Consider the following 25,245-nt stretch of genomic DNA (forward strand, 5'->3'; position numbering starts at 1 on the left):
AACATTAAATCTGGAATTACCTTTTATTTAACCATATAGTATCCCATTACTGTCCGTCCATCAGGAATTAGCTGTGCCCGAAAAGTTGTTCAAAGCTTCTGTGTCTTTGTGTTAACTTAAACAAAAGCCATCCTCAAATTTAAGTGGATTATCATGCCTTTTCGACACAATGTAATTAATGTAGAAAAATAAATCTGGCTTTGTAATGGAGACTATAATTCATGTTACAGATGATTGCTAAAGGAAAAAATGCTTCGGAGTTATTTCCTGCTGTGGTGAAGAATGTGGCCAGTAAAAACATTGAGGTATGTTCCATTTACTGTATAAATGCTTTTTGTTTTCTTTTCCAGTGATTTTTGTGAATAGACTGAATAACTCAACACATGTAAATGGGTGTAATGCCAACGCCTTATCGTGAACTTTCAGTGCAAAGAAAATATCCTTTATTAAAATTTGTTCCATCAAAAGTCACACCTTATGCTTTATTTCTATTTAAATAAACATTGTGGGTTCAATTTTTTCATCCTCTCTTTGGTTAGTAATAGAAATCTCATTTTGTTGAATCAATTTTTATCTTCTGCAAAGTGTGATTGTAGTTGAAATTATGTAGATTCTTGTTTGAGTATGTGATATTCAGTCATAAGATTAGGGTTTTCATAGAATAGAAGATGATGCAAAAATAACACATTAATGAATCACCAGTATACAGTTTTTTAAAAATCGAAGATTTGAGCAGAATGTCACGGAGTTTGCTGCACTAGAATTGATGGATTAATTAAATTGCTTGCTTAGTACGGTCTGCCCGAGTTCTTAAAGCTGAACACAGTAGTATTATGATTAACATCACATCAGGAAGCATAACAGCATGGAGTGAAATAACACTTAGTCTAGGAGCATAGTCACGTCATCCTGCATGTTCCTGTTTCTGGTCACACATTGTTTTTTTGAGAAAGGCAGCTATTGCTGCAGATTTGCAGTTAGATTATATGGGTCTCTCATGGCTAACATTGATTTTATCTAATCTAAACCTGGGCAAGAGCAAATTGACTGTTTTGCAACCTTCAGTGATTTAATATTGGTAGCTGTGCAAAAAAAACATGGTGAAGAATTTTGAAAACCTTTCCTTCAAAAATCATAAATTTTAGAAATTAAAATTAGTATTTTAATTACTAAACAACTTGATGCTGTCACTGTGGGCTGGAAGCAAATATCAAATTATTAAATGGAAGCAATGTAACAAAAACTTGTAGCTTCCATTAGATCAATTTAGTTCACTTACTAGTGAAATCAATTTTATTTCAACTGCATTTTACAAAATTTTTCATATCATTTTTAAAATTTGTTCTATTCTTTGTTTATTTTTTTAAAAACCATTGATGTCTTAACTTCTGCCAACCACTGGCTTCATAGATAATGAGTGGAAGTTATCAGAGTTTATATGATTTGACTAATTTTTTAATATTTTATTGAGGTACATAATGGATTAAGCACTTCCGGCCCTTTTAACCACGGTGCCCTCCTACTCCTGATTTAACCCTAGCCTAATCACGGGACAATTTACAATGACCAATTAACCTACCAACTGGTAGGTCTTTGGACTGTGGGAGGAATCCAGAACACCTGGAGGAAACCCACGAGGTCACCGGGAGAACGTACAAGCTCCTTCAGACAGACACTGTAAAGCGTCGTGCTAACCACTGTGCTACCACTGACTTCTTCAGCTTGGTGCTGTTACTCCAGATAGCAAGAAGACCCTTCACTTTCAGGATCTGAACTGTAGCTTTAGTCTCTTCCACTTTGGATTTTTGTAACTATTGGGCCAGATTGTCCCGTACCAGGCCTGCTACCTGGACTTGCCATCCACGTGTCTAGATATGGCACACTGGAGAACTGAGTTCTTCACACTAGATAGGCATTTGGCAAGGTGGAGTGGTCTCTGATGAGTGAGTCAGTTCTGCTTCTTCTATCCCTAGGCACTGTGTTCAAATATTTCTAACAATCAGTACCATTTAGGCTGTTTGAATGCTAAGGTACTTGCTTGAATTTACCATATCAATAAACCTCGTTCAAGTGTTCTGATTAGCATGAATTGTTAAGATTTTTACCTGAAAGTTTTTCCTGGTGTAAAGCAGTATCCAGTGTGCCCCTGTGCCATCTCCAGGAATTCGCTTGTGGTGATTGTGAGTTTTCCTGGGTAGAAAGTGGTGACAAGCAGGCTGCAAAATTGGGATCTTTAGCATTCCCAAAGTTTGACTGGAACAACTGGCTGCCACTGCAGATTGATTGCTGGAAGTGCAGTCTGAATGATGGAGAATTGAGCTGAACCTCATGACTTTGGGAGTAATTGACATGTAGATGGAAAGGATGGAACTAGAAAGGATCTGGGGTCAGGATCAAGTCCACCGTGGGGCTGAAACCATATTACAGCAGCCATATTAAGCTGTCATTGGAGGAAAGCTATTGAGGAAGGGTGGTACGGTCGTTGCAGTATCAATGTTGAGAAAGTCACAATTTTCCTCCAACAATGCTACCTTCCCCCTTCAAAGTCTTCCCACTTTGGCTTGTAATCTTTCTCCACCCAGTTCCTCTGACAACAGTGAGAGTTTTAGGTCAAAGTCCATTTCTCCATTCTTGTTTAAGCTTCTGCTTGAAGAGGGTAGGCCATTTTAAAGCACATGTATATTTCTCAAATGGATTTTAAAGTGAATAATACCATTCACAGTCAGTTAATGAGTACTTAATTTCACTGATCTGCACCAGAAAAAGTTGTATAACTAATAGAAACAGAAATTTCTGAAAACTCCCAGCAGGTCAGTAAGCATCCAAATAAAGAGAAGCAGAATCAATATTTCAGGTTGATGAGCTTTCATTAGGTCAAGCTGTCCTTCAGTAAAATTTTGGGTAGAACATGGAACTGTCCACCACAGGAACAAGCCCTTCAGCTGCACTAATTCAATTATGTAATCAAAGGCCCAACTGAACTAATTCCTCTGTCTACACAATGTCCATATCCTTCCATTTCCTACACATTCCTGGTCCTGTCTACAAACCTCTTGATTGTCTATCATATTTGCCTCCATCACCAGCAGCGCATTCCACGCACCCATCACTCAGTGTTTAAACCTTGCCCCACACTTCTTCTTTGAACTTACCCCCTTTCATCTAAAATATGTGCCCTCTGGTTAGTTCTGATCTTTGACAAAAGACATTCATTTTGTTTCTCTTGTTGGAGATGCTGCATTTTCTGTTTTTATTTTGGATTTCTAGCACCTTAAGCTTTTGATTTATAATTATTGTATAATATTTGCTCTTAATGTCAATATGATGATTGTCACAAATTTGATCTTTCCTGAAATGCCCTTTATATGATATATGTCAAAACACCCAGAATGGTCTAATAATTCGCTAACTGCATATTTAGTTTCTTTTCTCCTTTTACAGTTGAAGAAATTGGTATATGTTTACCTTGTGCGTTATGCGGAGGAGCAACAAGATTTGGCCTTGTTATCAATAAGTACATTTCAGCGTGCGTTGAAGGTTAGTGTTGCCAAAGGGTTGGCACAGTGTTTGTGGAAAATTGATTCAAATTAAACTTATTCAAGTAATTTGGATTTTGGATGCAATGCTTCTTTGCTAATTAGGTTTATGGTGTCATTAGTTCATTTTTGTGTACCTTTTCTGAATTCAGTTATTTATTACTTTTGTTCAAAGTATTACAAAATCTTTCCCCTTCCATTCAAATACTACTCACCACATTTTGCAAAGAATTCTACTTGTGGATCCAAGTTATATTCCACATGCATTCCTGGGGCTTCTCTTAATTTTTAATGTTGAATGCCTTTATTTGGAAGACATTGTACATAGTACATAATGGGAATATGCATGATTTTGGAATCTGAAGTTTTAAATTTGAAAGGAGCACTTTGAATTTCCCTTATAAGTGTATTTAAAATGGCTTTGAAGTTTAAAGTGTTCATGCTCTGACATCCTAATCAGTTTTTAATTGAGATGCTGCAATTGCTGTCCAATTTCCTTGGTTAAATATGGTGTCATCAACTTCATGAATTTTGCCATTTAATCTACCCTTTTGTAAGCGTGATTGAGCTCAACTATGCTAAACTGATGGGATAGGATGTTTTGACCTAAGTTACTGTCTCAAACATGTGGAATTCCAGTGGAAGTATTGGGCTCCGCATGGAATCCAAGGGCAGAATCTGCTTTTGGGAACTGGTTTGACCTGTGTGAGATCAGGTAATTTCATCATTTGAATGGCATTTCTTCAGCTGTGAGCAAGTTAAGAATGAGGTGAATTGTAAGTTTAAATGTTTGTTTCATTCTTAATTTTTTTCAGGGAATTTTCTTTTTATGGCTCTTTAATCCTGATAGTAAGAAACATTGAGAGTTTTTAGTAGCTTTGATACTGTATATGGCTTTTGTCTGACAAAGGGTTTCGGCAAATTTTTTTATGAGGGACTTGGCCCTGGTCCGTTTCAAAATCAAGTTCATTGTCATATGCACAGGTGCAAAGAAAAACTTACTTGTGGCAGCCTCACAGGCACATAGAATATAAGCAGCATTCACAAGAAAAACATACATTATGCACAATTTACAAGAAAACACAACTGAAACAAAAAACAAGTCCTTTTTAGTGCAAAGTGCCATTTGGGGATTTTGTGCTAAACATGGACTTGCTACTTGGCTCTAGGATTGTCTTGGAGAGCAGGATTGATCACATAGTTGTAGCCTGAGTGAGTGTGAGTGCTGGATCCGGGCCATTGTGAAAAGTCTCACTGTTGCTTCTGAGATGAAAGTAGAAAGTAATTCATCAAGGTAGATGCCAAAAAATTGTTGTCATCAGTGAAACTTTAAAAGAAGCAATTTAGATAGGGACAGGAGGAAACATTGTTCCACTAAGTTAGTTTATTGTTTGTTCTAATTTATCCTAGGACCCTAATCAGTTGATTCGGGCAAGTGCTTTGCGAGTCCTGTCCAGTATCAGAGTAGCAATCATTGTTCCAATAATGATGCTGTCTATTAAGGAAGCTGCCAATGACCTGTCTCCATATGTCCGGAAAACTGCTGCCCATGCTATTCAGAAACTTTACAGGTAAGTGTTAAGTTTTTAAATTGTAATTGAATTCTAGTTTCTAACATTCGAATGTTGTAAAATGCATGGTCATACACTTTGGTAGAAGAAATAAATGTGCAGACTATTTTCTAAACAGTGAGAAAATCCGGAAATCTGAGATGCAAAGGGACTTGGGAGTCTTTGTGCAGAACACACTGAAGGTTATCTTGCAGGTTGGGTTGGTGGTGAGGAAGGTAAATGTAATGTTAGCATTTATTTCAAGAGGTCTAGAATACAAGAGCAGGGCTGTGATGCTGAGACTTTATAAGGCACTGGTGAGGCCTCATCTTGAGTATTGTGAACAGTTTTGGGCTCCTTATCTGAGAAAAGATGTGCTAGCATTGGAGAGGGCTCAGATGAGGTTTGCAAGGATGATTCCAGGAATGAAAGGGTTATCATACAATAAGTGGTTTATAGCTATGGGTCTGTACTCACTGGAATTTACAAGAATTGGTTGGGGGCGGGGGGGTGGTGGTGAATCTCATTGAAACCTAACAAATGTTGAAAGGCTTAGATAGGATAGATTTGGAAAGGATGTTTCCTGTGAATGGGGAGTCAAGGACAAGAGGACACAGCCTCAGGATAGATGGGTGTCCATTTTAAACAGATGCTGAGAAATGTCTTTAGCCTGAGGGTGATGAATCTGTGGAATTTGTTACCGCAGCCAGCTGTGGAGGCCAGGTCAATGGGTGTATTTAAGACAGCTTGATGGGTTCTTGATTGGACAGGGCATCAAAGATTATGGGGAGAAGGCCGGGGAGCAGGGCTGAGGAGGGGGGAAAACGATCAGCATGATTGGATGGTAGAGCAGACTTGATAGGCCAAATGGCCTAATTCTGCTCCTACAGTGGCATACAAAAGTTTGGGCACCCCAGTCAAAATTTCTGTTACTGTGAATAGCTAAGCAAGTAAAAGATGACCTAATTTCCAAAAGGCGTAAAGTTAAAGATGACACATTTCTTTAATATTTTAAGCAAGATTACTTTTTTATGTCCATCTTTTACAGTTTCAGAATAACAAAAAAGAAAAAGGGTCCGAAGTAAAAGTTGGGCACCCTGCATGGTCAGTACTTAGTAACACCCCCTTTGGCAAGTATCACAGCTTGTAAACGCATTCTGTAGCCAGCTGAGTCTTTCAGTTTTGCCCATTCTTCCTTGCAAAAGGCTCCTAGTACTGTGAGATTCTTGGGCAGTCTTGCGTGCACTGCTCTTTTGAGGTCTATCTACATATTTTTGATGATGTTTAGGTTGGGGGACTGTAAGGGCCTCAAGGTAAGGGCCTCAAGGTAGACCATTGTGGATTTTGAGGTGCGTTTAGGATCATTATCCTGTTGTAGAAGCCATCCTCTTTTCATCTTCAGCTTTTTTACAGACAGTGTGATTTTTGCTTCCAGAATTTGCTGGTATTTAATTGAATTCATTCTTCCGTCTACCAGTGAAATGTTCCCTGTGCCACTGGCTGCAGCACAAGCCCAAAGCATGATCGATCCACCCCAGTGCTTAGCAGTTGGAGAGGTGTTCTTTTCATGAAATTCTGCACCCTTTTTTCTCCAAACATACCTTTGCTCATTGCGGCCAAAAATTTCTAGTTTAATTTCATCAGTCTACAGGACTTGTTTCCAAAATGCAACAGGCTTGTTTAGATGTTCCTTTGCAAACTTCTGATGCTGAATTTTTGTGGTGAGGATGCAGGAAAGGTTTTCTTCTGATGACTCTTCCATGAAGGTCATATTTGTGCAGGTGTTGCTGCACAGTAGAACAGTGCACCACCACCCCAGAGTCTGCTAAATCTTCCTGAAGGTTTTCTGCAGTCAAGACGGGGGTTTTGATTTGCCTTATTAGCAATCCTACGAGCAGTTCTCTCGGAAAGTTTTCTTGGTCTTCCAGACCTCAACTTGACCTCCACTGTTCCTGTTAACTGCCATTTCTTAGTTACATTACGAACTGAGGAAACGGCTACCTGAAAACGCTTTGCTATCTTCTTATAACCTTCTCCTGCTTTGTGGGCATCATTTATTTTAATTTTCAGAGTGCTAGGCAGATGCTTAGAGGAGCCCATGGCTGCTGATTGTTGGGACAAGGTTTGAGGAGTCAGGGTATTTATAAAGCTTTGAAATTTGTATCACCTGGCCTTTCCTAACGATGACTGTGAACAAGCCATAGCCTTAACAAGCTAATTAAGGTCTGAGACCTTGGTAAAAGTTATCTGAGAGCTCAAATCTCTTGGGGTGCCCAAACTTTTGCATGCTGCTCCTTTCCTTTTTTTCACTGTAAAATTGTACAAAACAAAATTAATACACTAATCTTGCTTAAAATGTTGAAAATACTGTTTCATCTTTAACTTTATGACTTTTGGAGATCAGTTCATTTTCTACTCACTTAACTATTCACAGTGACAAATTTTGACCAGACGTGCCCAAACATTTGCATGCCACTGTATGTCTTATGGTCAGATGGTAATTGGTAATTTCAAGATTTGGGGGTGGTGGAATACTCTGATACTTGTCAGAAAGTGGACAAAAATAGTTATCTGAAACGAACAAAGTAGTGAATTGTTTTATGAAAGTCCAGACTATAATCCTCCATGAGACATCGGGTGGCATAATGTTCCTTCAGTTAGGGTGAGGACACATGCCAATCTTTGTTTTTGGTTAATAAAATAAAATAAGTGACACAAGAGGTACTGCAGATGCTGGAAATCTGCAGCAGTACACACACCATGTGCTGGAGGAGCTCAGCAGGTCAGGCAGCATCTATGAATGGGAATAAACAGTTGCTTTGCTGTTTCAGGCTGAGACCTTTCATAAGGATTGGAAAGGAAGGGAGCAGAAGTCAGAATAAGAATGTGGGGGGAAGGGAGGACAAAGTACAAGGTGATAGGTAAATCCGGAAGAGGAGTTGAAATAAAGAGCTGGGAATTAATATATGTGAACTACTTTGTAGGTCAACTAGTATCTAATATGTCTGTAGTTTGAATTCAATACTGAATATGAGCAGGTGAAAAGGTCCAATTGATATCCTTCTTTTCAATTTTGATACACTTTAAATTTTATGTGCTAATTTTGCATTGCTGGAGTAATTTTACAGAATATATCATACCGTATAGTTGCTGTGGTCAGTAGAATTGATAACACATTCTAATGTCTCACTACTTGGTTGCCTTTGGCTTACCTATAAAACATTTGTGCAATTTTTGTGCTAGTGTTTTTTGTAGCTAAATCTTTGGACCTGTGTGCAGGAATTTGTGTGAACTGTCAACTGCAGAGTTAGGGTTATCGTAATGTTCTTCAGATTACAAAAATCGGTAGTTTATTTACTTTGAAGATTCTTTATATTTCCAGACAAGTTCTGGAGCAGTGTAATAGAATTTGGTAATGTATTTATCCAGAAAAAGCATCTCTGATTATGTTAGTTTAAAATCTCCATTTATCAATTATTAGTAAAGTTTTGGTTAGGCTTCTGTTTATAATGGTAGTTTCCCAGAAGGCTTTTAAGAAATTATTATGGAGAATCTGGTCTTCCCTTTCAGTATTCCATTTGCAGTTCACCAGTGTTAACTCTTGCTGTTCTATATACACAGTTACTTTTCCTACTTAAGTTACTGAAACGTGTTGCATCCAATATCCTGTAGTTGCTGAATAAAACAAACCTTTGATTAAGTTCACATTTAAAAAACTAAATCATCTAATCAATTAGGGAAATCTTGCCTGGCTTACTTTCTGTGCCCTAAGTGATCTAGTACAGATTCATTGTGGGAATGTTGGAAGACTCCAGTGAGATGTAATAATCCCTGAGCCACCAGAATGCTTTAGACAAGCCTTTGAAAGAAGGCAAAGATCAGCATGTGCCCTCCCCAAACTGAGATGGAACTTATTAATCTTTAACATTAATAAACATTTCAAATCTATTAACATTCATGTAATTGTAGGGAAATATTTAATTAACTTCACAAAAATAATTAAATTAAAATACTTGCTTTTGAAAACTCACTTGCCTATGTAGATTGCCAGGCTATGAATTCCTATTCATAGGAATATTAATGTTAATGTACTTTATGATTTTAATGTATGAAATGGTGTGTACACAATTTCACCCCCCCCCCCCCAAATTATACTAGGTATTCTCAACGAGGCCAGGTACTTTGTGGAGTCCAATAACAGGGTGCCATGAGAGATGGGGCAGCAGATGTTGGACAGTGAGTTTTGGGTCTGAACACGAATAAGTCTGCAATACTAATTGATCCCTTCAGAAAGATCAGCTGCGGCCAAGAATATTTCGCCAATTGTGTTGAAGTTCACTACACTAGTCAAAGTTAAAATCTGGAGATTTTCTATAAGTAATTATTTTTGTTCTTACCCACAGTCTAGATCCAGAGCAGAAGGAGCCTTTAGTGGAGGTCATTGAACAGCTACTGAAAGACAAAAGTACGGTGAGTGATGGCCACTTACATTGCCCAGTTATTTCAGGGTTGAAAGTTGTGGGATATTTATGTCCAGTTTAGATGGAGGTTACAAACTATTTCACTGTCAATATTCTTAAAATCTTTAGATTAGCTTTATTTGTCATATTTGCATTGAAATATCAAAGCAAAGAATGAAATGCATTGTTTATGTCAAATCTAATTGGTGAGGATACGCTGGGCAGCCCACAAATGTCACATTGATTCTGGCACCACCATGGCATGCCCTCAACTCAGTGACCCTAACCGTACGGCTTTGGAGTGTGGAAGGAATTTGGAGTGCCCAGAATGGTCACAGAGAGAAACTACAAGCTCCTATTAGCTCTTGGGCTGTTTCCCCTGGAGTTCAGGAGAATGAAGGGGGATCTCATAGAAACATTCTGAATCTTAAAAAGCCTGAACAGGTTAGATATGGCAAAGTTATTTCCCATGGTAGGGGAGTCCAGGATAAGAGGGCACCATTTCAGGACTGAAGGATGTCCATTTAGAACAGAGGTGCAGTGAAATTACTTTAGTCAGAGGGTGGTAAATCTGTGTAATTTGTTGCCATGAGCAGCTGTGGAGGCCAAGTCATTGGGCGTATTTAAGGCAGAGATAGATATGTTCTTGATTAGCCAGGGCATCAAAGGGTGCGGGGTGAAGGCAGGGGAGTGACGATGACTGGAAGAATTGGATCAGTTCATGATTCAATGATGGAGTAGACTCGATGGGCTGAATGGCCTACTTCTGCTTCTATATCTAATGGTCTTACAGAGAGCAGCGGAATTAAACCCGGCTTGCTGGTGTTGTAATAAGGTTACACTAACCAGTATACTACAGTACTGCCCTTCAGGGTTCAAGGTTTGCAGCTGTACCCATTTGATCACAGTGGCAGTGATCATAGTTATCCTGGGTAAATACGCTCAGGTGTACTGATAACTGGACATCAGCAACAAAGTTAAAGGTCGGCAACTTCTTACAGGTTATAGACCTGTAAAACATAAGTAGAATTACTTGTTATTGATATAATTGAGGCAATATTAAACAATAGAACTATTTTATAACCAGTCTTCCAAAGTTCAGTTTGAAAATAATGATGCTCGTTTTGCTGTATTTAAAAATACAGATGCACAATTGCACACACATTTTTATTAAAGTTTTTTCTTCTGATTTTAATTTAATACTTACTCCTTGATGCATGTCTGTCATAATTAATAAAATTGAGCAGATATGTTGTAATCTGTACTATAAAATACCAGTTATTTCATTGTCAAATAAAAAAGGGATGGAAGGTATTAGTTTCTAATAGTTATTTCCCAGTAGTACCCTGAGCACACCTGTAGGAGGAGACATTATTCTACAATTGTACTTTTTATTTTTGCTTTCGTGCTCTGGAAGTAAAGTACTTTATAGGAAGCTAGAGATATCTGAAATTCTCAGTTGTTGGTTTTACAGTCTTTTATGTCACCAAGCACTGTACATTTAGTCTCCATGCTCAGTGTCTGTTTGAAGGACATGGATGATTTACTTTCATTTCCATGGTGAAACTGGTATTGTTGCAAGAAGGTAATTTGTTTTGTCACTTTTTCATTTTCCCTGTCTCCTTATGGGCAAGAATCTAGTTGACAGTTATGGCATGAGTCCTGGTAGTGTTTTGGTCTCTTGCCCAACTCTGACTTTTTCCTTTCAATAAAGTCAAACATTTTAATTCTGATTCCTGCTCCAACATGTCAGTCCATGGCCTCCTCTTGTGCCATGATGAGATCACCCTCTGGGTGGAAGAGCAACATCTTGTATTCCGTTTGGGTAGCCTCCAACCTAATGGCATGAATATCAATTTCTCCTTCTGGTTTAAAAAAGAATTACCTCCTCCTCCCTTCTTCTATGTCCCCACACTGGCCTCTTCTTACTTGCCTTTCACCTCCCCTGTGGCCCACGCTCCTCTCCTATCAGATTCCTTCCTCTCCAGCCCTTTGCCATTCCTACCCACCTAGCTTCACCTATTACCTTCTAGCTATCCTCTTTCCGCTTCCCCTACCTTTTTGTTCTGACATCCTTTTGTTCTCCTTTCTTTCCAGTCCTGAAGAAGGATCTAAGCTCAAAACGTTCACCGTTTATTCGTTTCCATAGATGTTGCTTTGCTGAGTTCCTCCAACATTTTGTGTGTATTTATTTCCTCCTTCCTCCCTCTAAAACCCTCCATATCTGTAGGGGAGCCAAAAACAAGTATAATGCTTCAGCTGGTTTTTACATTATTTGCTTTAGGCTCCTGCATGAGCTTGATTTTCCAGCAGGTCATCATTAGATTTCTAAAATGTGTGGGTTTTAGTGGAACAGATTTTCATCATAATACCTATGGTTTATGTCATACAGGCACTCTGTTAATGTAGTGGTAATATCGACAAGCTGTGAATTTTCTCTTTACTTAGAAGTAACTAAAGGTTTATTGACTATGTGGTAGTCCGAAGAAATACCTCTGTTTTCTACCTTTTTGGGTATAATTCAATTAAATGATTTAAAAATGCATTTTACCAATTTCTTTGTAAATATTTAATTAAGATCCAGGCTGTAAATTCCAATTTTTGTTAAAAATCTGTATTCATTTCTCAGTTTATTTCAGAGCTGATTGTTGGCAACTGCATTGAGAAAAAATGAATAACAAAGCCAGACTTTAGATCTACGGTGCAGTATTAAGTGTCTTTGTAGTTTAGTAAAATGATTCAAAACTTAAAATCATGCACAATGGTATATTTAACCTTTCTGTTTTTTGATGCTCTATTTCTGAACTTGAAAGAGCCCAATGCGCAGTTAATGGCCAGATGGACCCTGCCCTCACTTCTACTCATTCCCTAAGTATGGAGGAACAACTTGCGTTTTCTTTATAATTTGTTTTGTTTCCTAGCTTTCTTAAGTTACAGTAAATAACAAGAAATTTGACCTGTGCTCTGGAGTAATGCAATAGAAAAAGACCCTTCATCTTCAAAATCTGAATCGGTTTCAATCTATTCCACTAATCCTCTGTTACGTTTAAGCTTCTTGCTATTTGTCTCTCCTGCTCTTACCTCTATTCTGGAGAATATTTGGTTTGCCCTGTTTTTTTTTATGGCTATTGCCGCAAGTCTCACTCGTGTTGTTTAATAAAATATATATCATTGTCAAAGCATTTGTGTCATCTGCTGAAGGCTGATATCAATTACATCTATCTTCAGATAGTTACTAGAGAAAGCAACAAGAAGTTTCTGCCCTTCCAACTAGCAGACAGATGCTATTAATATAATAGTAAGAGAAACTGGAAGGTGACAAAAGATGTTAGGTCCACTGGATTTGTCCCTCAAGAAATTCGACTTGCTCAGCCTAGCGTTCAACTGCAACTTGAAGCTCCTTTTTATATCAATGTCTAGCCTGGTAAATCATTGGAAATGTTTGTCACCTCTTTAGTCAGGATTTTTTCCCTCTCAAAAAATCAGTTTTAAATGTACATTTTACTGCTTTGAAGGGATGTCCTTTTTTTATTGCCTGTATGTGACGGGAGATCACCCAAACTGCTATTTTTTCTTGTAGACTTCTGGTAACTGGTATGTTATTGTTCGATATACCAAGATGCAGCTTTCTCATGCCATCCCTTCTGAAAATCTTTACCAAAGATTTACAAAAATCTTCCCTTCTGTTTTGTACTCATTTACACATGGATGTAAGTTGATTATTTTTGACACTCCACTGCATCGAACAATTATTGTTTCTTTGGCTTCTTGATTGCCCTTTGAATCGTTTTATTGTTTTTTTGTGTGATTCCATATTGATGACATGCAAAGTTATTGTCTTTTTGGATCCTGCCACCCAGATAGAGTAACTGGTCTCTAGGAAATGGCGTACTTGCAAAATAAATATCACTAGTATGTTGTGACGAAATCTTTGGATATATGTTTTTTTTAAAACTACACAAAAACACCTCTTGCACAAATTAAAGTTGTCTGTGGGGAAAATTATATTAATAATTGAATTATATCTAGCATCACTTGATGTTGGGAAGGGATTGGTTAGCAGTCGGGGGAAGGGACTAAAACTTCGGTCCAGGTCCAGTTACACATAGTTTTTATTTTGTAAGCTTTATTTTCAGTTTGAATCAGTGAATATTGTTTTATTTGACGGTTTCTGCAAATAGTGATATAGTTTTCATTACATTGGCAGGTATTTGACTTGCATTTCAAATGATCATAATTTGATCTATCTGTGTCACTCAGTTACTGATGATTATCCATTGGTTGAAGAAGTTCTGAAGCTAAACCAATGAAATAAACTTAAATCCTTAATTATTAGGAGGTTGATTTTTTTTCAACCCTGGCAGACCAGACAAAGCCATTTAACAGAGCTGGTGTTATTCCTGTATTAATGGGCTTTGACAGTGAAAGTCCAAACTAACCTGACATTTTAAAGTAGTTTAATGTAACCTATTTTCTTTAGTTTGAGCTGCCTGACAGTGTAATTTTCATCTGTCTTTGTAAACTGTTGTTTCAACACTAAACGTGTGCCTGTTAAACAACATATCAGTTACTATGCAAATCAACAGGCTGCTGAAGTGTACAGGTTTATTTTAGTTTGGGGAAATAACATCAGTCATTGCATCTGTTGTGCCCAAAATAAATCAGTTCAAAGACAAGTGGAGTGGTTATTGCAATTATTTTTTCCAATTTTAGTTTGGTTTTGTTTTTCCTTCCACTAATGTCATTTCCTGAATGAGAACATATGCAGTAATTCTCTTCTGTTCCCGATGGCATGACATAAACCTCTATCCAATCACCGTACACCATGGACTGATAGTACACAAGCCTTGCCATTGACGCGCTTCTGTAATGGAAGTAATACTAAGTAATATTGCTGAATAGGAACTGTGTAATTCAAATTTTGACACTTAGTATTCATGTTAGGAAATAAGGAGCAGTGTTTCCATGTTCTAACCATTTACTCCTTTTCCCTTGCCTTTGTTTGAAACTGGACACTGTTTCAGATACATTATCGATATATCTTTTTCCATTCCTATTTCAGTTCAGCTACTGAAATGTTCATCCCTGCCTTAATTACCTTGAGTTATGACTATTCAAACAGACTCTTTCTTACTCTCTTTGATACAACTCCTGGTAAACATGAGGACATCTGCTTTCATACCAACTTTCAAATCCTTGTTACCCAATGACCTTGCGCTCCCTAGCCTACTTGCACGCTGGTCGAGCAGTGGTTCAATTTGAGAGAGAGACAAATACCGCAGATTCTAAAATCTGGAGCAATAAACTAACTGCTGGAGGAACTCCTGGCTCAAGCAGCATCTGAGGCAATGGGGATAGTCGATCTTTCAGACCAGAAACTTCCATCGGGGCTGGGAGAGTATAGAGGGGAGGTAGCCAGTGTGAAGAAATGAGGTGAAGGGAGTGAAGCAGGACCTGCAGGTGATAGGTGGAAACGAGTGAGGAGGGGCATGATGGGTAGCTGAGCTAGGCTGGAGGAGAGGAGAGTGGTGGTAGAGTCAGTGGCTGGAAGGAAACACATGGAAACAGGGCTGCAGATTCTGGAATCTAAAGTGAAGGCAGATGAGGGGGGATGGAACTGGAGGAGGATAGGAGACTCACTGGTTAAATGTGTGGGAGATGAGCAGATGGAACTATGTAAGGGAAGGTAAAGTAACTGGGTAATGGGGGTGGTGCAGTTGGTTGCTGAGAGAATTTAGATAGATCAGGAGAGAAATCATACAGCTTTTGTGATGTCCAAATAGCTTTTTTGTTTAAATACAAACTAATGTTGAGCTAGAATAATTCTTCTGGCTTCATCAACATTACAATTTAAGAAGTGTGCTGATTATGTGAACTAATTCTGCCCTAATTTGTTCATTTTTTAGTTGTAAATTGAGCCTTTGTTGCCCCCTCCTTATGCACTGACACATTGCATGTTACCTGGTGACAAATTCAATTAGTTTACTTGTGTCTGTTAAATATCTAATGTAAGGGGAGTTAAAAGCAAGTTTGGTAAATTAATGAAATGAGTACATGTTATAAAATATTTAAGAAATTACAAGTATAAAAATTATACATTTTAAGTACATCCTCTTATAATTTACCTTAAACTGAATTAATTTCAGCTTTTAGCCTGGGGTGTGGAATCTTTCTCAGCAAACTAACATTTATTAGCAATGGTAACATTGAACATTTGAAGTTATCTTGATTCATGGTTTGATGTATCTAATAATTCTTGTCAGATCTTTTTGATATCCCTTCTGCTTTTCTGAAGTTGCTGGCGTTATGCTTCAGTAGCCACTAGTGCATTTCTGGTGCTTAAACAAGTTGATATTCTCTGTTTAAGATGGAGTACCCTAGCATTCAGGAAATGGCCTAGCTGTTCAGCTGTTGAACATGGAATGCATCTCAATTGAGTTCTTGCTGTATACGTTTATTTCTCAAGTATGTTCATTTTCCAACAGGAGTTCAGGGTAGATATGAATTTTGTTTCAGTTTTATTGTAAAGTTTTGGCAGCATTGCCTGTGAAATTTGCATAGGAAGTGAGTGCAGGTACTCTCACTTCACATAATTGGGCTTTGATCATTTCCAGTCATTGAATGTCAAGGTAGAGTCCAACAGCAGAGCAGAAGCTTGCTGGTATTTTAGTCTTCACAATGGACATTCTGTTCTCCTAACTCCTTCATTTCCATGGGGATTTTATTGCTGTAAGGAATGAAAATAATGTTTTTTTATCATTTCAGTTTTAATATGTTGAGGTCCATGCCCCTTAATTTTAACAGGAATTTAGTAGGCAAGTTTTGTTCTGCTAGGTATGTTGTTTGTGGCTGTGTCATTTGACTTGTGAATGGTCTCAGCCGCCAAGATTACTTTCTTCAATGTAGACCTCAGTCCAAGACACTGTTTACAATACTTTGTACCCTTGCCAATCCAACAGAAGAACCTCCACCCCCTCAGCCCCTACCAGGTGAAATATTGCACAGCAGAGATTGTGATTCCACCTGAATACGAATAAATTTCCATTATGTGAACCCGTGGCTGCTCTTTATACCATTAAACATGACACTATGTCAATCAGTACAATTAAAATGGAAAATGTTTGAAAGATGCATTGTGGAGCATCATACAGTCACTTGATACAAAACATTTATAAATGCATTGTCACTTTACTTTGCAGTAATCTCAGTTGTATTTATATTAAAGACAGAAGATACATCTAGATTATATTTTAAACCTTTTTTGTTCAATCTGTTTAAATAGGGGACCAAAGTAAATTGATTTATATTTTGTTTCAATTGAAAATTAATCTTGCATTAATCTAGTTATTGATTAAAAGCCTGCTGCAGATTAAAAAAAATATCATCTTGAAATAATACAAAATAAACTGAAAGTGACAATTGCAAACATGTTAAGCAAAAGGAAGTTTTACAAAACAGATTGAAGTACTGCCTTTGAAGTGTACACATGCATGTTTGTGTGTAATATGTTAGTTTAACTTTTGCTTATTCAGTCAGATATATGTTAAATCACTGTTCATAAACATTGATTTGATTGTAACTGTTCACTGTTGTGAAAAAAATACAGTGAGTTTGTGCAGATGTTTCATTGTGATAGATCTATTATCCAGCTATTACAAGATAAATGACTGATCTTTCCAGTTTTCCATGCCTGCAGAAAATTGAAATACGGAGGGAATATCATTTGGGCTGTATGATTAGGGCAGGTGGGATGGCCATTAATTTAGGAGAAGGGAACGTTGGCAGAAAGGGCTGACTTGTACTCTATTATCAATCACATCACACCACTCTTCTCGTGATGACCTAGCACTCTCAGGTTTGTGAAGCGCTAATTAGAATTCATGACAAAATAGATGCAAGGAAACGTTTTGTACCCTTCATAATTTTATAGGAAATTTATTGTTATTAGAGGAACCATTTGCTTCGTGTGATTTTTCCATTACCAGCTTGTCAACTAGCATAGATAATCTGGAGAAAATATGAACTCCATAGATTGGGTGTCACTTTTGTTGATGGTGCATGTAGTTTACCTAGGAGCCCAGCTAATGGCTGAAGTTCTTAGCAACAGCACAGAAAATCAGCAGTCTCTGCTAGAAGAAAAATGAACCATGTTTATTGGGTTAATGCAAAAAAGCTATAAATGAAAAATTGCAATTTCAATTTGATAAGCTTACTGCTGATTTTGTTGGGAGTGAGTTTTATTCCTTCTAAAAGCCATTGTGTTCCCAGTGAGAGAGAAATTAAAATTCTTTTTATCTGTGCATCCATGTGATGCTTGTAGTTTCCACAGTATGAATGATTGCTGCCTGAGGAAAAGCTGACAGGTTGAAATTGCACCATATCAGATTCTTTTTAAAGAAAAAGCCACTTCCTTGGCCAAGATTGGCTGGCTTTCAAATCTACCAACGATTAACTGCTCTTAATATCTCAGTGTGATGTAATGTTGAAGAACCTTAATGTAGATGCAGATTTAAAGTTCCAGTTTATCAGAGATATTGTAATCTCCATTTGGATAAGTATAATATGCTGATTCTGTTTCGCTTCAAACCCAGCCATTCAACATGTGTTTCTTTACAGTGGAAGTACTGCTTTTGCAAAACCAAGTGTGTTTACATGCATTAAGGGAGCAGCAAGTGTAAACAGCTTTATTTCCTAAATTTCTGAATTGGTTAAAAATGAACTTGAAAACTACAAGATGTTTAACTGTCTGTTAATATTAGCTGAACTCTTCGCTCAAATAGAAATCCAGTAGCCACAATTTGCTGTAAAAAAAAATGCATTACTTGATACAAGTAAAACTTTTCATCCGTGTAAATCATTGTCATATTAACCAAGAGAAAATATAATATGTATTTCTTGTTAAAAAGATATTTGAAGACAAATGTTAAAACAGATATATAGCAAAACTCTAATTAAACATTTGCTGAACATAATGGTTAAAAATCAGACTGAGAAATTGTGTTTGAAAGTTAAAATGCACTTTAGATTATAAACTTAAGTGTGCACTGAATAAATTTGTAAGCTGCCGCCTGATTACCTATTTATGTCATTTGAGTTCTAAGAACTTTTTTCCACTCACAAAGTCATTGTGTGGTTACAGAACAGGAGGGTGTCATTTGACTTGTTAATCCATACTGACTCAACACAAAAGTACGTAATTCAGCTTGACCTAGTATTTTTCCCTTTTCTCTTAAGGCCCTACAAATGCTTTCCTTTCTGAGGTTTATTAAGCTCCCTTTTGATAAAGTACAATTGATCTTGCCTTTACTTAATATGACAGATATTCCAACCCTAATCACTTAGAGTTTATTTACTCTGTATCATTATTGAAAACACAAGAGTTTCTTCAGCTGCTGGAAATCTATTTTCATTCATTTCATTTTATATCCCCAATTCTTGACCCCCTTTATCAATGGGAACATTTCTGTCTGGACCTTTCATTAATTTATATCTTTTTAGAGTACCCTGTAATCTCTTTGAAGGAGAGTAACGTCAGCTTCTCCATTCTGTCCATTTAAGAAAAGTCCATCATTAATGGAATCATTTTGATTATCTGCTGCACCTTCTTCAGAACTCTTGTCTCTTTTCTACGGTGCAGTACTCAGAATTGGTCAGAATGCCCCAGTTGTGGAGAAATCACTGTCTGATGTTCGTAGTGATTCGTCACCAGCAATGGTAAGATAGCCCACAGATAGGAGCTGGAAGAGGCAAAAAACCTCTTCCTCAATGTCAACAAGAGAATGGAGATGGTTACTGACTTCAGGAGAACTAGCACCACTCACACTCCTCTTTAGTTTGATAGCACAGCAGTGGAAACCGCAAGCACTTCAAATTCCTGGGAGAGCACATCTCGCTCAACCTCTGCTAGTCCCAAAACACATCATACACAGTAAAGAAAGCTCACAATGCCTCTACTTTCGGAGGTGGCTAAAGGGAGCTGAACTATGCACATCAATACTCACAGCCTTCAACGAATGCACAGTAGAGAGCATTCTAACATGCTGCATCACTGCCTGGATGGAAACAGTACTGCAGTGGGCAGGAAGACTTCACAATGCAACACTGTCATTAGGGCCTACCTACATATTTTCATAGGTGCCGGAAAAAGACCAGCATTATCATGAAGGATTCTAACTACCCTGCTCATGCACTGTTTTATCCCACTCCCATTGGGGAGGAGACTACGTAGCATCCACACCAGGACCACCAGTAAGGCTGATCAGCATCTCCACCTACTAACCTACCCCACCACCACCACCACTTTATCATTTCTTACGAGAGTCACCTTATGTACAAGCACTCCTGTACTTAGCGTCACTTTATGTACACACAATCGATATATATAAGCTATCTATGTAATTATATTTATTGTTTTTTTTGTGCTGCATTGGATCTTGAGTAACAATTATTTCATTCTCCTTTACACTTGTCTACTGAAAATTACATTAAACAATCTTGAATGGCTTCCTTGCCTTTACACTTTGTGCTTCGGTTTGTAAAGCCCAACATCACATGCTTTTGTATCTCTAACTTGGCCTCTCATTTTCAGTGGACTATGTAAATATCAGTCTCCTCTTATAAGCACCACAATTTTCCCTCTGGTTTGATTGTCTTCTTTCATTGTTCCCACAAAATATGCACATTTCTCAACCATAAGTTTCATTTTCCACCTATCTACCTATTCCACCGGCTTGTCAGTATCTCCTTAAAGGAAGAAGGCAGGGATGGGCTTTAGAGGCAGAATAAATCAGCCATGATGGAATAGCAGACTAGACTAGATGGGCTGAATAGCCTATTTCTGTTCCTGTGTCTTATGGACTTTAAGGTCCATGGCAAGTCTCCTAAGCTGTCTAGTTTTGGGTTACCTGTTAATCTGGAAATTTCCAATTCTATATAATCCATTAAAGAAAATCAGTGGTCCTCGTACTGAACTGTGCTGTATACTGCAATTTGATAAACAGACTATTCACTACTCCCCATTTTCTGTTCCTTGCCCAAGTTTTATGGTTGTATTGCTGCAGCTCATTTTTGTTCCATGGCTTTCAGTCTTAATGAGGAGCCTCTAAAATGGCAGCTTGTGAAACACCCTTTAGGACTCAATACACAATATATCAATTGGATTTCTCTGATTGACCCTTTCTTATTGATTGCAAACCTTCTAAAGTTAGTTAAATATGATTTGCTTTTTGACAAATCCATGCTGGCTTTCTCTCAGTCTGCGCCTTGTGAAGTGGTTATTAGTTTCTAGAACTTCGCCTCCACCATGGTTACACAGACTGGTTTGTGATTGTTGGGTTTAACCTTGTATCAGGTTAACATTTATAATTTGCCAGTCCATGAGCACAATGTAAATTTATTTATGTTAAGAAGATCATGACGAAAGCCTCTGCAGTTTCTCCCTCCTCTCAGCAAACAGGCGCATTTGTCAGGTTGAAATGATTTATCCACTTTAGGTGTAGTTGGCCCTTCTAGTACCTACATTGGTTTTTAGTTGATTTACAATACGAACAGTATCATCGTCCTTCTTGAAGACTGATATGAAGTACTCACTTTCATTACTTTTTTTGCCCTTGTCCCACGTGGATGAATGGTTCTCTCTGTCAATTTGTACCTATATTTAAATCTGACTGACTACTTAGACTAATGGGAGAATTAGGTAAATAACCTCATGAAGATTCATTTTTATTGATTTTTTTTCCTCCTGCTTTGAGCACAAATGTGTGTTGGCGCAGCCAACAAAACTTGTGAGTTAAGCATATGGTTGGAGTTCAACTTGTTTGACATCAAACCAGCAATATCCTACCTACTTTTAAGTGGAAAGTGATGCCTGAGAGCATGGAGTAATTAAATAGGTCTAAATGGGAAATTATAATATGAAGGGGGTTTGTTATGTTCAGTGTTTCTACTTTTTGGGTGTCTGTTAGCAGAAAACTAAATAAAATTAATTAGAATTAGTGTGTGCTCTGATGAATTAGATGAGTTAGTTAATTCACTTCGCAAAGCTCTGTAAGCTGTTTCTCGTGCCTGACACATTCTGTTAACATTCTGGAGCCGTAAATATTATGACATTGAAGGAAGTCAACAAATCCTTGTTGCCCAAAAGAGCTATTTGGGCTAATCTTCCCACTTGTTAGTTCATATATTGTTTCAAGATTTTTTTTCTAGCAGCAATCAGTTTGACTCCACTGTATGTAGAAGAGAGTAAAAATTCTTACCTCCACAGAGCATGAAAGCTTTTTTTCCTCGATCTCTTTGAATCTTTTTGTCAGTTGTGTCTCCTCCTATTACCTTGTTAGAAGATATTAAAGACAGGCATGATATTAAAGCAAGTTGTTGTTAGAACAGCTTTCGAGCATTTAAGTTTAAAAACAGGTTATTTATCATTCTGGATGAACCACCTGTATTTGTTCTCTGTGGTTTCTGGTTTAATAACCTTGCAAGGTAGTAAATGTCCCAGCTGAACTACAGAATGAGGAACCATAGAATAAAATAATTGGAGTTCAGTTTAAAATTAGAGTTCTTTTTGTTGGTACATTTGTTTGACACTATCAATGAAAGCATGTCAATAAGAGAAAAAAAATGTGTGTGTGTGTGTATGTGTACATATGAAATATCTGTGTGTGTGTGTGTGTGTGTAGTTAGCATTCCTGTACGCAAGCTTTTAAAGAATATGAAAACCAAACTAATAATTGAACAGCCTTTGTGGGAGAAATGAAAGCTTCTTGGCTTTTGATTTGATGAGAAAATGTGTTTGGGAGGAATTTAAACTAGAATTTTGAGAGTGAAAGATCACTATAGTCAATAAATGCAGCTCCACGTTTATTCTCAACAGGCAATGCATAAAATCCCAGCATGATCAAAACAACGTCTAGAATAATGACTAAAGCTGTATTCAGAGATGTTTTCCTTCTGATAATGTCCAGTGTTGTGAATAACATTAAAGATAATGACCTTTTAAGTGCAGAGTCAAAATTGAAAACATTTAAAATTATTAATGCTATTAGTCTTACTGAAGCTTCTGAAATATCATCTAAGTGCATGTATCTACTCAAGGTATTATTCAGGGTTTTCATTTGCTTGTATGGTGCCCAGCTAGAAACTGAAGTGTTTAATAGGTGTAATTAACTGTACAAACTTGGTGCAAGTATGATTCGTTGTCATGAAATAAAAAAAGTGAGATCTGAATGCTTAATAGTATTTTGATAAATAGTCAGAATATGTAGCAGAAATCTCTGAAACACCAATTCCATGAAGCTTATAAAGCTGCAATATCACTACAGTCCTGTTGCTGCAAATACAATCTAAAGCACAGATTCCCAACCTGTTTTGTGCCGTAGATCCCCACCATTAACCAAGGGGTCTGTGGACCCCAGCTTGAGAACCCAAAGTCTGCTGGCATGCTGCCTCATCCAAGTTCAAAGTAAATTTACTATCAAAGTATCTGCTGTACATGTCACCAAATACTACCCTGAGGTCTTGTAGGCATTCACAGCAGAGCAAAAGTACAGTAGAATCAGTGAAAAACTATACACAAAGACTGAAAAATTGCCCAGATACAAAACGGAGTAATAATAAGTAAATAATACTGAGAACATGAGTCCTCGAAACTGAGTCCGTAAGTTGTGTTCAGTGATCAGTTTAGTGAGTGTTGTGAGGGAAGCTGTTCACGCTGGTTCAGGAGCCGAATGGTTGAAGGGTAATAACTTTGTGGATTCAGAACTGGTTTGCCCACAGAAGGCAAAGCGTGGGTGTAGACGGGTCATTTTCTGCATGCAGGTTGGTCGCCAGTGGGGTGCCTCAGGAATCTGTTCTGGGACCCTTTCTCTTCGTGATTTTTATAAATGACCTGGATGAGGAAGTGAAGGGATGGGTTAGTAAGTTTGCTGATGACACAAAGGTTGGTGTTGTGGAGGGCTATCAGAGGTTACAGTGGGACATTGATAGGATGCAAAACTGGGCTGAGAAGTGGCAGATGGAGTTCAACTCAGGTAAGTGTGAAGTGGTTCATTTTGGTAGGTCAAATATGATGGCAGAATATAGTATTAATGGTAAGACTCTTGGCAGTGTGGAGGATCAGAGGGATCTTGGGGTCTGAGTCCATAGGACGCTCAAAACAGCTGTGCAGGTTGACTCTGTGGTTAAGAAGGCGTACGGTGTATTGGCCTTCATCAATCATGGAATTGAATTTAGGAGCTGAGAGGTAATGTTGTAGCTATATAGGATCCTAGTCAGACCCCACTTGGAGTACTGTGCTCAGTTCTGGTCGCCTCACTACAGAAAGGATGTGGAAGCCATAGAAAGGGTGCAGAGGAGATTTACAAGGATGTTGCCTGGATTGGGGAGCATGCCTTATGAGAATAGGTTGAGTGAACTCGGCCTTTTCTTCTTGGAGCGACGGAAGATGAGAGGTGACCTGATAGAGGTGTTTAAGATGATGAGAGGCATTGATTGTCTGGATAGTCAGAGGCCTTTACCCAGGGCTGAAATGGTTGCCACAAGAGGACATAGGTTTAAGGTGCTAGGGAGTAGGTACAGAGGAGATGGGGTAAGTTTTTTACTCAGAGTGGTGAGTGTGTGGAATGGGCTGCCGGCAACAGTGGTGGAGGCGGATACGATAGGGTCTTTTAAGAGGCTTTTGGATAGATACATGGAGCTTAGAAAAATAGAGGGCTATGGTTAAGCCTAGTAATTTCTACGGTAGGGACATGTTCGGCACAGCTTTGTGGGCCGAAGGGCCTGTATTGTGCTGTAGGTTTTCTATGTTTCTTAACTGTTCTGGAACCTTGTGGTATTGGACCTAAGGCTTCTGTAACTCCCTCCTGATGGTAGCAGCGAGAAGAGAGCACAGATGTTGGGGGTCCTTGACGATGAACACTGCATTCTTGTGGCAGTGCTCTTTGTAGATGTGCTTAATGGTGGGGAGGGCTTTTCCTGTGATGAACTGGGCTGTATCCACCACTGTTTGTAGGCTTTTCCATTCTTGGGCATTGGTGTTTTCTTACCAGGCTGTGATGAAGCTAGTCAGGATACTCGCCACTTTGCATCAGTAGAAGTTTGTCAGAGTTTTAGACTACATGCTGAATCTGCACAAACTTCTTAAAGTGGGGCTAGAGAGTTTGCTTATATCACTAAAGTAAGCATTTTAATTTAAATATATTAAATAATTTGACTCTGGCTTAGTGCCTTAGTCTGAGCGGCCTGCAGTTCATTCCAGTCTCCAGACTGGAGAAGCCGCCATTGTTGATGTGTATACAGTTCTGAAAATAATCTGATTGTCAGAAAATCAAGTTTACAGAATATATGGCAACTGATATAGATTGTAATAATTCTTTGTCATACAGTCTATTGCCAAGAGAGTTTTGATTCTCGGATTTACTGAATGAAAATTTCCGAACGCACTTTATCCTGAAAATAAAAATGAAAAATACTGGAAATATTTCAGTCAGCATCTGTGGAAAGAGAAACAATTAATGTTTAAGACCCTGCAGGGTGCTGCCTGATCTGTTAAGTCTATTCAGTATTTCCTGTTTTTATTCCAGACTTTCAGAATCTGCAGCTTGTTTTGATTTTCACATTCTGCCTTGATGTGCATTCTAGTCACCTAGTCATCTCAGATTCAGCTAAAATTGTATGTCTTGAAACCATTTCAAGTGATTCTCA

The 25,245-nt window shown here is 38.0% G+C and overlaps 1 protein-coding gene across 2 annotated transcripts in view; it reads left to right on the forward strand.

The window, feature by feature from the left end:
• Positions 1-25,245, forward strand: part of ap3b1a (adaptor related protein complex 3 subunit beta 1a) — a 242,790-nt gene that overhangs the window by 37,680 nt on the left and 179,865 nt on the right. For both annotated transcript variants that reach the window (XM_073048231.1, XM_073048232.1), the window contains exons 3-6: positions 231-305; positions 3,442-3,537; positions 4,947-5,107; positions 9,490-9,556. In XM_073048231.1, coding sequence (XP_072904332.1) covers positions 231-305; positions 3,442-3,537; positions 4,947-5,107; positions 9,490-9,556 — 399 coding nt within the window. The remainder of the gene's footprint in view (positions 1-230; positions 306-3,441; positions 3,538-4,946; positions 5,108-9,489; positions 9,557-25,245) is intronic.

Source organism: Hemitrygon akajei, chromosome 6 (genome assembly GCF_048418815.1).
Source record: "Hemitrygon akajei chromosome 6, sHemAka1.3, whole genome shotgun sequence".
Taxonomy (NCBI): domain Eukaryota; kingdom Metazoa; phylum Chordata; class Chondrichthyes; order Myliobatiformes; family Dasyatidae; genus Hemitrygon; species Hemitrygon akajei.